Here is a 15,134-nt window from a genome sequence, read left to right as displayed (position 1 = left end):
CCACAGGGTATGCATGAACAGAAATGAATAACTGTTGCTGGAAACCATAGTTGGAGGGGGGGCGCCCATGTGCTTGAATCCTGATTATGGGTTTCCTACAGGTATCTGGTTGGCCACTGTGAGAACAGGATGCTGGACTCCATTGGCTTAGGGCCTGATCCTGCAGAGCTCTTCTATTCTCAATATAAGTTGCTGCCCTATTTACACTCTCTCTCTCTCTCTCTCTCTCTCTCTCTCTCTCTCTCTCTCTCTCTCTTTCTTTCACACACACACACAGGCGCGCGCTTGCCTTATAGATACGTAGATAACAGCGGCTCCGAATTGCATTCCTGCTTTGCGCCCCCGCCCCCCCTCGCTTGCTCTTCTGCCTGCCCTTCCCCACTTCGACCAGCAGGCGGCATCCTCTGCCTTTCCAATCCTGGCCTTCGCCTCCCGTTCAGAGCCGTCGTTTCTCTCCTCCTCTCTCTCCCCCCCTGCACTTTTTTTCCCCTCTTCCCTTCCCTGGAAGCCTGACGTCAGTTCGGTGCTGCTCACCCCCCCTTCTCTCTCTCTCTCTCTCTCTTTTTTGGGGACGAAGGTTTTCGGTTCCAATCAGGCTCCTGCTATTTCAGCTGGAACTGGGGGAATCAATGGCTTCTCTCGGCAACTTTCCGGCGCGCCTCTGAGAAAAAGCTTCTGCTGAGCTTTGGCAGAAGAATAATTCTTTTTTTTAAAAAATTATTTAAAGAGAGGAAGAGGAGCAGGGGAAGAAAAGAGAGAAGGGAGTGAGGGACGCCAAGAAGCTTGGAAGAAAGAGGGAAAAAAGAACTTTTTTGGAGGGTGGCTTTCTGCTCTCGTACAACATGCAGAACACCCGGGCTTTGATCTTCATGTTAACCTTCCAGATCTGCTCTTTGGAGACCGAGACGCCTACAGGTCAGCACCCCGAGACCCTCGAACCCTTCCTCCCCGCAGCCCCCTTCTCCGCCCCGCTCGCTCCCTCCGGCCGCCGCTGCGTTTCGCAGCCTGTTTTCTTGGAGAGTTTGGCTAGGCGCTTCGCGGGAGCTTTGCGCGCATTACTTGCGTTGCTCAACTTGTGCTTTCGCTCTCCTCCCTCGCTGCTTTGCCTGCCTGCCTGCCTGCCTGCCTTCTCCCGCTAACTTCGGAGGCGTCTCGCAAGGAACGAGCCGGCGGGTTCTCAGCGCTTGGGAGGCGGCGGCAAACCGGAGTTTGAAACGGACCTGTTTGCCTGGTGGCGCATTTCCTCGTTCGTGGTCCAGGGAAGAGGGTGGCGGGCTGCTGTTGTTTTTGGAGAGCCGGGGCGGGCGGGCGTTGTGTGTGTTTAAATTCCTGCTCGGGAAGAGGCTGTAAAACGAGCCACCGGGAAAACTTCCTCCCCTTTCCCTGCTCTCGCTTTCGGTCCTGCCTAAAGTGATTTAAGGTCCCCCAGAACTCCGGATTGGGCTGACTAGAGAAGGCACTGAGGCTAAGGGGAGTTCAGTGCAACCCTCAATCTCAACCCCCTCCTCAAATATCCCGGGCATCTCCCCCAACTCTTTTTAAACTGCGGCAGATCTGACGCTTTGCAGCTATCCCAGATGATATATTTTGGAGACCTTTGGGGTTTGGCTTGAATCTGCGTTTCCTCGGTCCCTTTCCCCCTTTTTTGTCCACTTTCTCGTCGGCGGTGGTGGTTGACCGTGCAACTCTAAGTGCGTCTCCTCGGAAGTAAGCCCCATTGAATTCAGCGGGGCTTACTCCCACGTAGGCGTGTGTCGAATCGCAGCCTGAGACTTGTGTGTTGCCGAAGGCTTGCAAACGTGTTTCTGGGGAAATAAGGCGGAAGGACCGGTTAGCTGTCTCCCTCATTTCGCTTCCGAATGCATATGTTTGTATGTGTATGATTTGAAAAGAGGATACAAGCCAGAGACCACACTCTTTCTCCTGTCCGGTACTTTATGGATGAAACTGTCTGAAAAGGGTTTTTCAGGAGATATTGTCTCTGAGTGCTTTGGCTCACAGTGCAAGAGGGGCGCCCAAACATTTACCCTTCTCCTTGCAGTAAGTGCTGGGATGCCCCCTTTAGAGGACTGTGTGGCACGGTTTCACCAGGACCCCTTTAAAGTATCGCCACCTTAAGGGATCCCCTGGGGTGTCCAACATACCCCGAGGGTCTTGTGCCTTTTGGGGGTACTTCTCTCCCCCCTAACCCTGCATGTTGTCCTGACTGTACTTCGCGAGGAGAGAGGTTCCAGGGGCGAGAGGAAGGTGGCCGGATAATATGCTTGCTCGATTTGCCTTTATATCCGGAAGGGAGAACCGTTTCCTTAGAGTAAAACACCACCAGATGGGCCAACTTTTGACTTTCCCCAGTCACTGCTTTTACTGCAAAGCTTGTAAAAGGCAATAGAAAGTGTGACTCTCTCTATGTGTGTTGTGTTGAGAAAGCAAAGGCTGGCTTTTATTTTCCTTGGCATTTTTTAAATAAATAAATAAAAAAACAGCTGGAGAAATGTCTTTGACACATCGGACTTACTTAGCATGGACTAGGAATAGATCTGCGTTCAGCACAGATGACTTCCTGTGCTGTTGACCTGTGAGCAACCACTTCAAACTTGCCTTTATTTGCTAGGAATAGATCTGTGTTCTCCATAGACGACTTGCTGTGTTATTGACCTGTGAGCATCCACAATCTCTCTCTCTCCCCCCCCCAACGAGAGTCACATCCCTCCTTTAAACCAACACATCACAGAAGGGAACAAAAGAGACCGCTAAGCATTTTTCTTAAAATGTCAAACAGTTAATATTTTTAATGGCACCTCTACTTTTTAAATAAAAAAATCCCATCCCAATATTGCCATCTCAACACCTGACTTGCATGCCGCCTTTGAAAATATATTGCTTGCAATGAAACCTTTATGAGACCAAGAGCTGTAGGTTGTGGAGAGTTGTTTTTCCTTTCCCCAAAGTGCTACATTCTAAGCCTAGTGTTGTGGTTTCTTTTTAATTCCACTTTGCAGGAATTTTTGGCGATGGTTCACCGACTGAGGTTTCTGTTTTGCTTGACGATCCAGTACATTTGTGAACCGTGTCTGGAAACCTACAAACGTCAGTTGACCTGATCGTGGGTGTCGCTGGGGGAGCAACCTGCCCCCACCCCCATAGCAACAACCCCCTGCTTGCTGTGTTCTGGAAACACTTGCTTCCTATGTCATATCTGGTTTGGCTGGGTCTGCGCCCCCCCCCAACTGCTTGCATAAATGCACAGTGCTCCGCGTCTGCTTTCAAGCATTCTTAAAGTTTAAAAAGCTGCCCCTGCAATTTGAAACCAACACCGGTTCTAGTGACAGATGACTGAAGGGTTGATAGGCTACGTGCAAAAGTCTTCAATGGGTTTAATGTGCAATCGGTCCTTCGGGCATCAAGGGATGTTGAGAAGGTGGGACGCCGGGTGGAGGTTTCTCTCGGGTCCTTTCTGCTTCTCATTACCGGCAGTAGCAGGGAGCAGAGTTCCTCCAGATGGAATGAATGGCTCTGGAATGCTCTTGGGGTAGGGGCACACATGCCTTATTATTATTGCCTAGCCTTTTCCCAGCCGCGGCATGTGGGGTACAAGAGAAGTGAGCTTTTTGCCATCAAGGTGGGAGTTGGTGCATAGAAGACCTCAGGATCCTCCAGATCTTAGCCCCTCACCCACCGCTTAGAGGGGAAGGACTTCAGGTGCCCTGGCCATGTGGATTTCTCTTCACAGAGCGCTAATTACATCAACAGAACATAATAAGCACGGTGTTCCTTCTAGCACAGTTGCTAAAGGGTGTGTGGGATGGTTGACACTGCAAGTTTGAAATCAGTTCTCTTGGGGGCAGTGGGAACTTGCCTCTCTAAGTTAAGGCACAGTTATGGGGCTGGGGCAGGTCTTGCATAGGGACCCCCCCCAGCAGTATCTAAAGCAAGGGCGGGGAACCTGTGTTCTGCCCCCTTCCCTTGATTTCTTGGAATCCCATTGGCATGGCCAGTAGTCAGAGATGTGATGGGAGTCGTAACCCCCCCAAAAGAATATTGTTAAGGGATGATATGTTTTGACACGGGGGATGCCTCCTGCTGTCGGAGAGGAAGAGAAAGCAATGTTTTTGCAGAGCTCCATGCTGAAAGCCCTGTCTCCCAGTTCTTGAGCAACTTGGCATTCTACTTTCATTTCCTGCTGATATTCTGCAGTCCTTGAGCATCTGGACTTGCCTGGATATTCTTGAGTTGGGGCTTTAAACTAAGTAGTTAAAGGGTCATAACTCAGTGGTGGTGCCACTTATAAAAGGTCCCAGGTTCCGTCTCCAGCATCTTCAGGTAGGGCTAGTGGAGACTCCCTGTCTGTAACCCCAGAGAGCTGCTGCCAATCAGTGTAGACAGTACCAGGGTAGATGGACCAATGGTCTGATTTGACACAAAGCAGCCACCTGCATTGTATAGTATAAGCATATTTTTATCTGTCATTTCCTTGCATGTGTGTGTGTATGCATCTTTCTTTTCAGTGGAGGGCTGTGATAGGGTTTTCTCAGTGGTGATTTTTTTCTTCAACTGCAATGTCCTTTCTCGAACAGAGGAAAGCTTCTCCCTGCATAAACCCAAGCATTCATTACACTGGTAATGGTAGGAGTATCGAAAGCTGCCTTCCACAGACAATTGGCCCATCTAACTCAGTACTGTCTGCACTGACTGGCAGCAGCTCTCCAGGGCTTCAGGCAGGCCATGGGTTCTCTCCCAGCCCGACCTAGAGATGTCAGGGATTGAACCCGGGACCTTCTGCATGCAAATCTGATGCTGACCCCTGAGCTACAGGCCTTCTTCCTCAGGTGTTGATGGGGAGCCACATTCCTCTTGCATGAGCCTTGATGATTGGAAATGCCTGACACTCCAGGTGATACAAATTTGCAGCGAGTTTCCCCCCACCTGCCACTCACACCAGCAGAAACTTTACCAGTACTGTTGCTTTGAATGCCCTGCAGGCTGCCTGGCTGAAACAGATGCGGTTATATGGCAACAGTCCTTCTCTTGTGCGATTTAGATAAGTTTCATGAAGCAAGCCACCCATACTCATTAGCAGATTCTGCAAACTTGTTACTGATTAAAAGCTTGTTCCATCAAGCCCTGAACATCACAGGCAAGGGGAGTTTGTCCTTTTTTGGAGGCTTATATATATATATATATAAAATCTGCCTCCCCCAATTTGGTGCCCTCCAGATGTTTTGGATTATGAAACCCTCCTAGGCCGTTTTCCTCAAATATTTCTCTCATAACTTCTAGCCTCGGGATGGCCTGACACTTCGCTTGTGGATGGCTGATGCTGTTTTGGCCCCATCAGAAATGGGGCTCCCAGCCTGAACATTGAAAACAGAGGGAATGATTTGTTGTCAAGTCCTGGTAGTCGAAGAGGGGCTAGGTCCACCGGTTGTGCCTTCTGCTTGTTGACGTGACGTACCGTGTAGAGCCAACAAGCCGTGCATATGCAGATCGATTTCCAGTCACACTCTGTAGACAACATTTAGGTGCTGACCTTTGGATCGGTCTGGAGAGGCTGCCCACTGTATAGGCAGTGGTAGAACATGCATTTATTTCAGCTGCACATATTTAGGTTGCAAACACCTCTTAGCCAGTGCCATTGAACTCAGTTGATCTTCCCTGGGGCTGCCAGCCAGATCCCCAGGGCTGATCTGAACTCTCCAGGTGTGCCTGGCCCACTCCAAGTCACAGGGAGAGGGACTGAATCTCCAGGTGGATGAGAGAGCCTTTAATTTTTATTATTAAGAAGACTAGAATACCCTCGGGGTCCCTGCCAATTCTATGGCTGTGTGTGCAGCTTGCAAGTTTCAGCCGGGCAGGAGCCAGCTACAAATTATTGCATAGGTCCGTGTGTGTGTGTGTGTCTGCCTTTCTCCATTCCCTCCTCCCCTCTCCCAATTAACTTCTGTCTCCAGGGCTCAGTGATGGGAGGGAGCATAAAGGGAGAATGACCATGGCCTATTCTCATGACATCACCAGGGGTCGCCCCAGTGGCTCAGGTTTGGACCCTGCAGTCTCAGTGGCTGGGATGCTGCAGACCTGGCAACCCTCATCTCCTCCCCCCACCCCCAATGAACCTGTATAGGATTGTTCTGCACATCACCGTGAGGTATGGGGACTAAGAGGTCACAGTTAGGTCTCCCAAAATGATGAAACTTTCACAGGTGCCTGCAGATTCCCAGCCACTGGGCAGTGGCGAAGGTAAAAATGAATTCCCTGGGAAAAATGGAGGAAGCTTTTGGCTCAAAGGGTGAACAACCACAAAGGAAGAGCATAAGCAAATTCTGTATGGAAGGGCCATCCTTTGGGATGCCCCCCCCCGCTTCTATTATGGGAATAAAAGCATTGAATGAGTACCATGTCTCCCATACTTGTGCAACAGAAATTCCTCCTGACTGTGTGCCTTTGCACCCTTCCAGATCAGCTCTAGATAGCTGGGAGAGCCTCTGGAGCAGATTTCATGCAGTAAAGCATAATGGCTTCTGAATGCGACCTGATGTGCCCTTATAGCCCACCCTTTGCCAAATGGTCCCAGGGTGAATTGTAAAATAAAATAAACAAAACAAAACAAAATAGTTAAGGCAAGGATAGTGTACAATTTAAAATAAAAGCTAAGAAAACGGTGAATATCAGATGAACAGCGCTCAGAGACAGAACATCGGTGTCGCATGCGGAAGGTCCCAGATTCCATCTCCGACCTTCAGATAGGGCTGGGAATGGCTGCTGCCTGAAACCCTGGAGTGGGACTTCTGGTCAGAGTAAACAAAAAGGCCACAAGAGGAGCCTGCTGGATCAGGCCAATGGCTCATCTAGTTCAGCATCCTGTTCTCATGGTGGCCGAAAAGATGCAAGAGTGCTGTCCCCTCCTGTGGCTTCCAGCAACTCAGTATTCAGTATTCCAGTATTCAGAACAAAATAAAAAAAATCCTTCCAGTAGCACCTTAGAGCACATGAAAGCTCATACCAATAACAAACTTAGTTGGTCTCGAAGCTGCTACTGGAAGGAATTTTTTTATTTTGTTTCGACTACGGCAGACCAACACGGCTACCTACCTGTAACTAGAACTATGGTATTCAGAAGCGTTGCTCCGCTTCTAGCGCTGTGGAAGCACAGCATAGCTATCATGGCCAGCTGCCTTCAGTAGCCCTCTCCTCCAGGAATTGGTCCACTCTTCTAAGTCAGTGGCCATCACTGCCTCCGGTTGCCAGATTACCAAATAGGCAGAGTAGGTACCAGCCTATGGGCCCATGCCACTTTGGGGCCCTGCGACAATGGATCAAAATAACATTGATTTGATCTTGAAAGAAAATTACAATCAAGCTTTCTTAGTTCAATGTTACCCCACTAGAGGAGGGGCCCTGAGATTTTGACTGCCTAGGGGCCTCCACAGGGTTTAATCTGGCATTGATTGCCTCCTGTGGGGGTGAGTGTGACGTTAATATATGAGAGAGTGCTGGAGGTGAAATAGTTAAACAGGTTGCCCAGTCAGGACCCAGGGGGTGGAGTCAGTGGGACTATAAAACCAGCTCTGGGAGGGGCAAAGGGGGGAGTTCGATGAGGAGTTCGTTGGAAGTTGGGTGGTTGGTTGGAGTGGGAGTGAGTTGGATTAGAGCCTGTGGTTAGGTTGAGTTAGTGTAGCGAAATAAGCTGAGTCAGGAACAGTTAGGGGCTAGGAAGACAAGTAAATATCTGAGAGGTGGTTTAGTGAGTGAGAGCAGGTAGCGGAAGTTATAGGTCTGGATAGACACCCCATGAATATAATTGACCGATACCGTTTATGAAACCACACGCTTGTTAAACTGCAGTAAATAAACAGAAGTTTATGTTCCAATTTAACTCTGACTAGACTCAGTGTTGTACCAGGTAGGGCCTGGGTGGTGGCAGTGAGAAATAAAGTAGTGGCACAGGGATCAGTAGATGGTGAAACGTCCGGGGACCCTGTGTGATCGCCACAGTGAGTTCCACAGTTTAACTATGTGCTGTGTAAAAAAGTGCTTTGTCTTACCTGTCCCAAACCTTCCAACATTCACGAGTTCTAGCATTATGAGAGAGGGAGCAAAACTTTTCACTATCTACCTTATCTGTACTGAGCTAGATGGAGCAATGGTCTGACAAGGGATAAGGCGGCTCCCAATATTTTGCTACCTGCAGTCCTCAGCAATGGGTTGTGTGTGTGTGTGCGTGTGTGTGTATGTAAGGGACTCCTGCCATCGCACGCGGCAACATTACCGTGGCAGCGCAACAAATGTGCGCTGTACTCAGGGTGCATGTGTGCCATTGTAGCTCCGAGTAACTGTGTGGTGTCGCCTCTGCAACACAAACAGAAAATGAAATACTGTTCTGTGCATGGATGTGCTCCTTGCTTACAAGGAGGGGGCAGTGTGGAAAGCCAGCCAAGTTCTAAATGCTCCCGGATATGATGGATGCACTAAAATAAACAATCCCATATTTCTGCAGTGACGTTCCTCGGGTTCCTGCTGGATGGGGGGGGGGGCGTTGGCCAGGTCTTCTCTGGCTAATGTTACTTGGATGTGAGTTACAAATTCAGTGGGTGGGTGGGGGGTTGACTTTGGACTGGATTCAGGATTCGGAGGAAATGTCTGTTGGAGGCGATGAGGTTTGCTGTAATTATTCTTTGCCAAGTTGTCGTCCAGGATCTGGCAGCCGCCTCTACATTTCCATGCGGGGACTCCAAGATACCCACTCCCAATGGGAAATGGCTGTAGCTCCGTGGTAGGGCATCTGCCTTGCATGCAAAATGTCCCAGATTCAATCCCCAGCATCTTTGAGCAGGGCTAGGAGAGGTCCCTACTCCATTCCTGCAAAAGCCACTGTCTATCAGTGTTGTGACAGTAGCAGCTGACTATGTTATTTGTTGCTAGTTCAGACGGAAATCCCTGAATACAGTGTTAGGAGAGGAAGGGAGTGTGTGTTTTTGAGTTGCTTTGTGTTGCCTGTTAATAAAATGCTTCTAGTTCTCAAGCACTTCACAATGTCATTTGTGTCTGCTGAGGTTTTGGAAACAAGAATGCATGTTTTAAAAATAGACTCGACTTACTATATTGCTCAGAATTTATGGGGCCTAAACTGTTACCCTTCAACTTTTCACAGATGAAATAAGGGATTTGCTTGTAACAGTAGTCTGCTCTAAAACGGGGGTGATACAGGGTTTTCACGTACCACAGAACAGTGTCCAGAAAATCGGAACAGCCAGCATGGATGTAATTTCTGTAGAATTGATTCAGTTTTTGGTTGCAAAGCAAGCATGTACCAGAATATGCCTGCTTAATCCCTCATGTTTGCACAAAAGACTGTCTTGCTTTTGGCCTGGAGTAGGGCTGCATATACCCTCACCCCCAAAGAAATCCTCGCAACTGTAAGTTGTTAAGGGCGCTGGAAATTGTAGCTCTGTGAGGAAGTAAACTACAGTTCCCAGAATTCTTTGCGTGTGTGCTTTCCGTGTTTGACATCTACACAGCCAATTTAATTACAGTCATACCTGTGGATAAATACGCTTCACGATAAGTATTTTTGGGTTGCGCTCCGCGGTGACCTGGAAGTAATGGAGTGCGTTACTTTCAGGTTTCACCACTCGCGCATGCACAAACAGTCAAAATGACATCACTTGCATGTGCGGAAGCGGCGAAACGCGACCCGCAGATGCGCAGTCGCGTCTTACGTACTGTTCAGGATGCGAACGGGGCTCCAGAACGGATCCCATTTGCATCCAGAAGTACCACTGTATTAGTTTCACACTTCTGTGTAAAACAGGAATAGCAAAGCCCTAAATGGCAGGGTTGTTGTGAGGAACCAACAAGGTGCAGATTGCAAAGCCCTCTGCAGATGCATTTTTTTAAAAAAACACCCATGTATTTTAAAGACAACAGGGCATTTTTATGTGAACGACATTCAACTAAACCTTAAGATCAGCAGGTGGCCCTTACTCCCTCTTGGCTGCGCTTCCAAGGTTGTCTCCAACTGTTGCACCCTTCGTGATGGAACGCCCTGTTGTTCCTTTTTGAATGAACTTCCCTTGATCCTTTGGTCCTAATTGGACCATCACTGGAGAACACAAGGAGGCTTCTTCTTTGTTCCTTAAACAATGTGGGTGAGGAGAGATAATCTGCAACCCCCTCTGCTAGGAAGGGATTCTGAGACAGAGAGCCTCATGCAAAGAGCCAAGCAACCTCGCCGGAGAGATGGAATGGAAGGAGAAAGCTATGGGATGGAGGGAGGGAGGGTTAAGTGACAGGGTGTCCTCAAGCATCCTAAGGCATCCTGAGTGGGCTGTGGAGCCCTGGCAGCAGCTTGAATATTAATCGGGTCAGCCACCTTTCCAGATGTAGCCAGAATGGTGGGTGCTGTAATTAGGAAGCCTGCTGAGATTTCATTCATGTATTAATTATGATCGTCTCTGTGAACAGAATAACGGCTTCTTCGCCTTTCTTCTACTTCTGGTCTGTTGCTTTTAAAATGCACTTAGTCAAGTGAGCAGGGAATGCAGAAGTCTTGTTTTTGAACCCGGGGGGGATGCAAATGAAGTCCGCAGGGGGTCGGTGTGAGAAGGGAGTGCCCTGATCAACTCTTTACTCCTCTGCCAAGCCTAACAGCCTGAAGTTGTTTTCGCTCCCTTCTGCTCCTCAAAATGACCCGCCGGAGTCTTCCAGAGAGTGAATAAATTCCAGCAGAATAAGTAGCCGCTGCCAGGTTGTTGTGGGTGAGTTTTCCACTCACCTTCCTCTTTTTCAGATCCAGGAATCTGGATGGGCACTAGCACTTGGTATCCTGCTCTGCTGAGGCCTGTCCTGGATTAACTGTGTCAGCTGGCTGGCAACTGCCTTTTGAATTTCCCACAGTGCCCCAGGGCAATGGTGTGCTGCAGGCATTGTGGCCGTCCCAATCTGACCTGCGCTGATTGCTGGGCTGCCAGCCACCCCTGCCTCCTGAAGCCCTTCGAGACAGAAGAGGATGCTTCTGCAGAGGAGCCCCTGGACCAGTCCAGAACTTGCCCTTCAATGGGAAATCCTCCATAGGAGACCCTCTTCAAATTATTATTGAATCCATAGGCTTCAGTGTTTCACAGATGGATGTAAGCAGTGCTTTTTTTGGGGGGGGGATGCAGAGGTACGCATACCCCAAAACATTTTGTGAATCTAAGTTTGGCCTCATTGAGGGGCAGTATATCAATAGGGGTAGGAAAATGTGAGTTACCCCTGAACATTTTTTTTTAATAGAAAAAAGCACTGGATGTAAGGACCTGCTTGTAACATCAGTGGTGGCTATTGCCCATTGGGACAGGTGAGGCAAAGACAGAGAGCACAGCAGTAGGGGCAGCCAGCTAGTTTTGTCCTCCTCCTCCTCCTTACTGCATTCTACAAAGGCAACAATGGGACTAAGGAGAAGGAAGCAGATAGGCCGTCCCACCCCTCTGGACCGGCTGTAAGTCGAAAGGCAGGCAGGCATGCAGGCAGATGTTGCTTGGTTAGTGGGGCAGTGTCCCACTCAGCCTAATAGAAGTGTCTCCACTGTGGACTAATCTATACAGGCCAGTTAAAACGTTATAAATACATTATAAACATGTGACACCAGAGGGCGCTTAGAGCAGTATAAAATCATCAATGTAAAATTGCATTGAGAGCTATATAACAGGTTTTTCTTTTTAGTGTTTCTACAGTCAGTAGAGGGACGCGGGTGGCGCTCTGGGTTAAACCACAGAGCCTAGGACTTGCCGATTAGAAGGTTGGCGGTTCGAATCCCCACGACGGGGTGAGCTCCCATTGCTCAGTCCCTGCTCCTGCCAACCTAGCAGTTTGAAAGCATGTCAAAGTGCAAGTAGATAAATAGGTACTGCTCTGGTGGGAAGGTAAACGGCGTTTCCGTGCACTGCTCTGGTTCTCCAGAAGCGGCTTAGTCATGCTGGCCACATGACCTGGAAGCTATACGCCAGCTCCCTCGGCCAATAAAGCGAGATGAGTGCCACAACCCCAGAGTCGGCCATGACTGGACCTAATGATCAGGGGTCCCTTTACCTTTACCTTACAGTCAATATAGATCCAGCCTATGTAACACCCACATCATCACATCAAGGACAGGATAGAAAAATGCTTTGCTGGATCTGGGGCACATCCAATCCAGCAAATTGTCTCCAGCTAGCCAGGCACCTTTGGAAGCTCACAAGCAGCGTTTGAAATTTAGCACCTGGCTATCGTCCACCTGTGGCCAAGTGAAGATGGCCGGGCACCAGGATGGTGCCTGACATCACCATCATCTGGAGGTGCATCCTTGGATCTTGACTGTTTTCAAACACTAGCAACACATCCTGCAGAATTCTATCTGTTGAATTTTATCTGCACAATCAGAATGAATAGGTAGGCTAGAGCAGTGCAATGCTAAACTTTGCTTGGTTTCCTATCTCCATTCCATCCCCAAACTCACCTGGTGTTAGGAAAGCTTAGGGACTGACCGTAATTCAGTGGGAGAGCATCTGCTTTGTATGCAGAAGTCTCTGGCATCTCTGGGTAGGGCTGGGAACGTCCCCTGCGTGAAATCCTGGAGAGCTGCTGCAAGTCTGTGCAGACAGTACTGAGCTTGATGGACCAGTGGGTCTGACTCAGTATAGGAGCTTATTTTGCTTTTAGGGGAAAGCAGCTTCTGCCCCTGATCTCGGCCCACCTTTATGCACTTGCTGCAACTTGTAGCTTCAATTGGTTTCAACAGCAGGCTAACCGTGACCTGTTAAAATTTATGAATGGGGACCTGGTAGCAATCTAAATAAATAAATAACCCATAATACCAAAGTGTGCTGCTGGGGAATGATGGATTGCTGTAAAATGAAACAGCCAGGCCTTCCAGCAACAGACAACCTGATATTCAACTAGACAGGAGGGAGGGAGGGAGGGAGGGAGGGAGGGAGGGAGGGAGAGAGTTAGTAAGGGAGACAGAGATGACCAATGCAACAGAGTTAAAAGTTGGACACTTCCCACCAGAAAGTTGTAATATGGCAGCTGGAGGGTTGGTTGGATAATTATGGGATGGGGAATGGTGCTTGCAGTCAGGTTCATTGGCTTTATGTGGGTCTCTTAATTTTACTTGTTGATCTCTTACTGTTTATTTTATTTTATTTTTGTATATAAACCACCCGTGGGAACTAGGCTGGCTTAGCCATTAAGCAACATCAGCACATGCTTAGGGCATCAAGGGAAGGGGGCCACCACAGGAATTTTCTGTTGCCAGGTTTTTAACATTAATGGTCACAAATTGCTCAGCTGAGCATTCATTTTCTCAGTTGAAGTATATTAAAAAATCCCAGTAGAACAACTATGCAACAAGGCAAGCTGGATGCCTCATCTCTAAGTATAGAAGCAGACGTGTTACATAATATTAGTTTTGAGGATCTGATAAAAGACTTTTTAATTAGAAAAAGTAGGAGAATTCCCTCCCCCCAGGATATAAATCAAGTTGAATTACAGTACACAAAAAGAAACATTATTTTCCATCATACAGTAGGTTTTTGTTTCATTTCAAAAAATAAAAAATTATTTTACGGCCTATTATTATTATATGTATTATATGTATTAGATATATTAATAATATTATATATTATTAATAATAATAATAATATATATTAATAATATATATTATTATTATATGCATTATATGTATTAGATACATAGGGGGGGGACCCAAATCTTTTAAGTGCATAGGTATGCCTAAGCAGCCTCCCCATTTGGCCCGCCAGGCCTTTTCAGTCTAGCCATGCCTACTTGCCCTACTTGACATTGTGTATAGCGGGGAGGGAGTTTCACCTCTGTGGGGAGGGAGTTCCATAACTGAGGGGCCACTACCAAGAAGACTCTGTCCCAGGCCAACCCCTCCTCACCACCTCTGAGGGCTGAGGGACTACCACAAGGGCCTGCCTGCTTCTATTTGTACCTGGGAGGGTCTGTAGGGAGTGAGACAGTCTTTTAGACATTTGGGGCCTACATAATTTAAGGACTTTAAACACGAATGTGAGCACATTGAGTTAGGCCCACAAATGACTACAATTCCTTTCCATTCCTGCCCATCAGCCGTGCTACTTAGGGCTCCAAAGTCCTTCATATAGGAAGGACATAGGAAGGACATAAGAAGTTGCCTTATACCAGGTCAGACCATTGGTCAATGTTTAGGGTTGCCACATTTCAAAAAGTGAAAATCCGGACACAAAAGAGGTTGACCATTTAGGACATTTAGGTGGTTTCCGCCCGAATACTGTTTCCAACGGCTGAATCCCAGCTATGTCCAGGAAATTCTGCACGTATGACAACCCTAATGTAGCTCAGTATTGTCTTCACTGACCGGCAACTGATTTCAAGCAGGAGTCTCTCCCAGCCCCACCTGGAGATGATTGGGATTGAACCTGGGACCTTCTGTTTACAAGGCAGATGCTCTGCCATTGAGCTATGGTCCTTCCCCATATGAGGACCTCATGGTGGTCACATTGAGGACCCCGGCTCCAGTGCTTACACTGACTGACTCAACAAGGGTACACAGCAGCCTGAGCAGTTCCAGGAGTAGGAGTAGTTCTGCATGCTGCAGAGTCTTTGAGAATAAACTAGCATGGGCAATCACAACAGCTCCAAGTTGGCTTCATTAATCCTAGATTCAAAAAACCAAAATCCCAAGCTACTGCTTTGAACATAAAGGAATGAAGGACATTCAAGGAATGAAGATGGTCTGTCAAGGGCACATATCTCACCTTCCAGCCAAAGAAACCAGACAAGGCCAGCTGTTTTACTTGACCTCTTCTGTGCTCCAAAGAGGGGGAAGTGCAGCTCAGCAGCAGCCAACAACACCCACCCACCCAAGGATTCAGGCCAGCCTCCTCGGCGGGGAGTTTTTCGGGAGGGTGCCTAGCCCTGGCGCTCAGCCCCAAGGCTCTAGCTGCCAGAACCATGCTGTCCTTTAAGCGGACGACACGGAGCTTGCCGCCATTACCTCCTCAGCAAACCGGAAGTCTGAGGTACTGCTTATTTCTCTTCCTCTGACAGCTTCTGCCATGGTAGCCAGAGGGAAGAGGGGCTCTCCACTGGATCTAGATCCCAGCATGATTGAAAAATAT

The 15,134-nt window shown here is 48.3% G+C and overlaps 1 protein-coding gene across 9 annotated transcripts in view; it reads left to right on the top strand.

Moving 5' to 3' along the window:
* Positions 1-508: 508 nt before the first annotated feature.
* PTPRU (protein tyrosine phosphatase receptor type U) overlaps positions 509-15,134 on the top strand; it is a 372,040-nt gene continuing 357,414 nt past the window's right edge. For 3 of the 9 annotated variants that reach the window (XM_053398508.1, XM_053398511.1, XM_053398510.1), the window contains exon 1: positions 510-915. In XM_053398508.1, coding sequence (XP_053254483.1) covers positions 843-915 — 73 coding nt within the window. In that variant the 5' untranslated portion in view covers positions 510-842. Of the gene's footprint in view, positions 916-15,134 lie in introns of all 9 variants that reach the window. The other 6 variants (XM_053398516.1, XM_053398515.1, XM_053398514.1 and 3 more) reach the window with 3 other exon arrangements.

The sequence above is a fragment of the Podarcis raffonei genome, chromosome 8 (genome assembly GCF_027172205.1).
Source record: "Podarcis raffonei isolate rPodRaf1 chromosome 8, rPodRaf1.pri, whole genome shotgun sequence".
Lineage (NCBI taxonomy): Eukaryota > Metazoa > Chordata > Lepidosauria > Squamata > Lacertidae > Podarcis > Podarcis raffonei.
The sequence above is the reverse complement of the archived record's forward strand: the minus strand, read 5'-3'. Positions and strand labels throughout refer to the sequence as shown.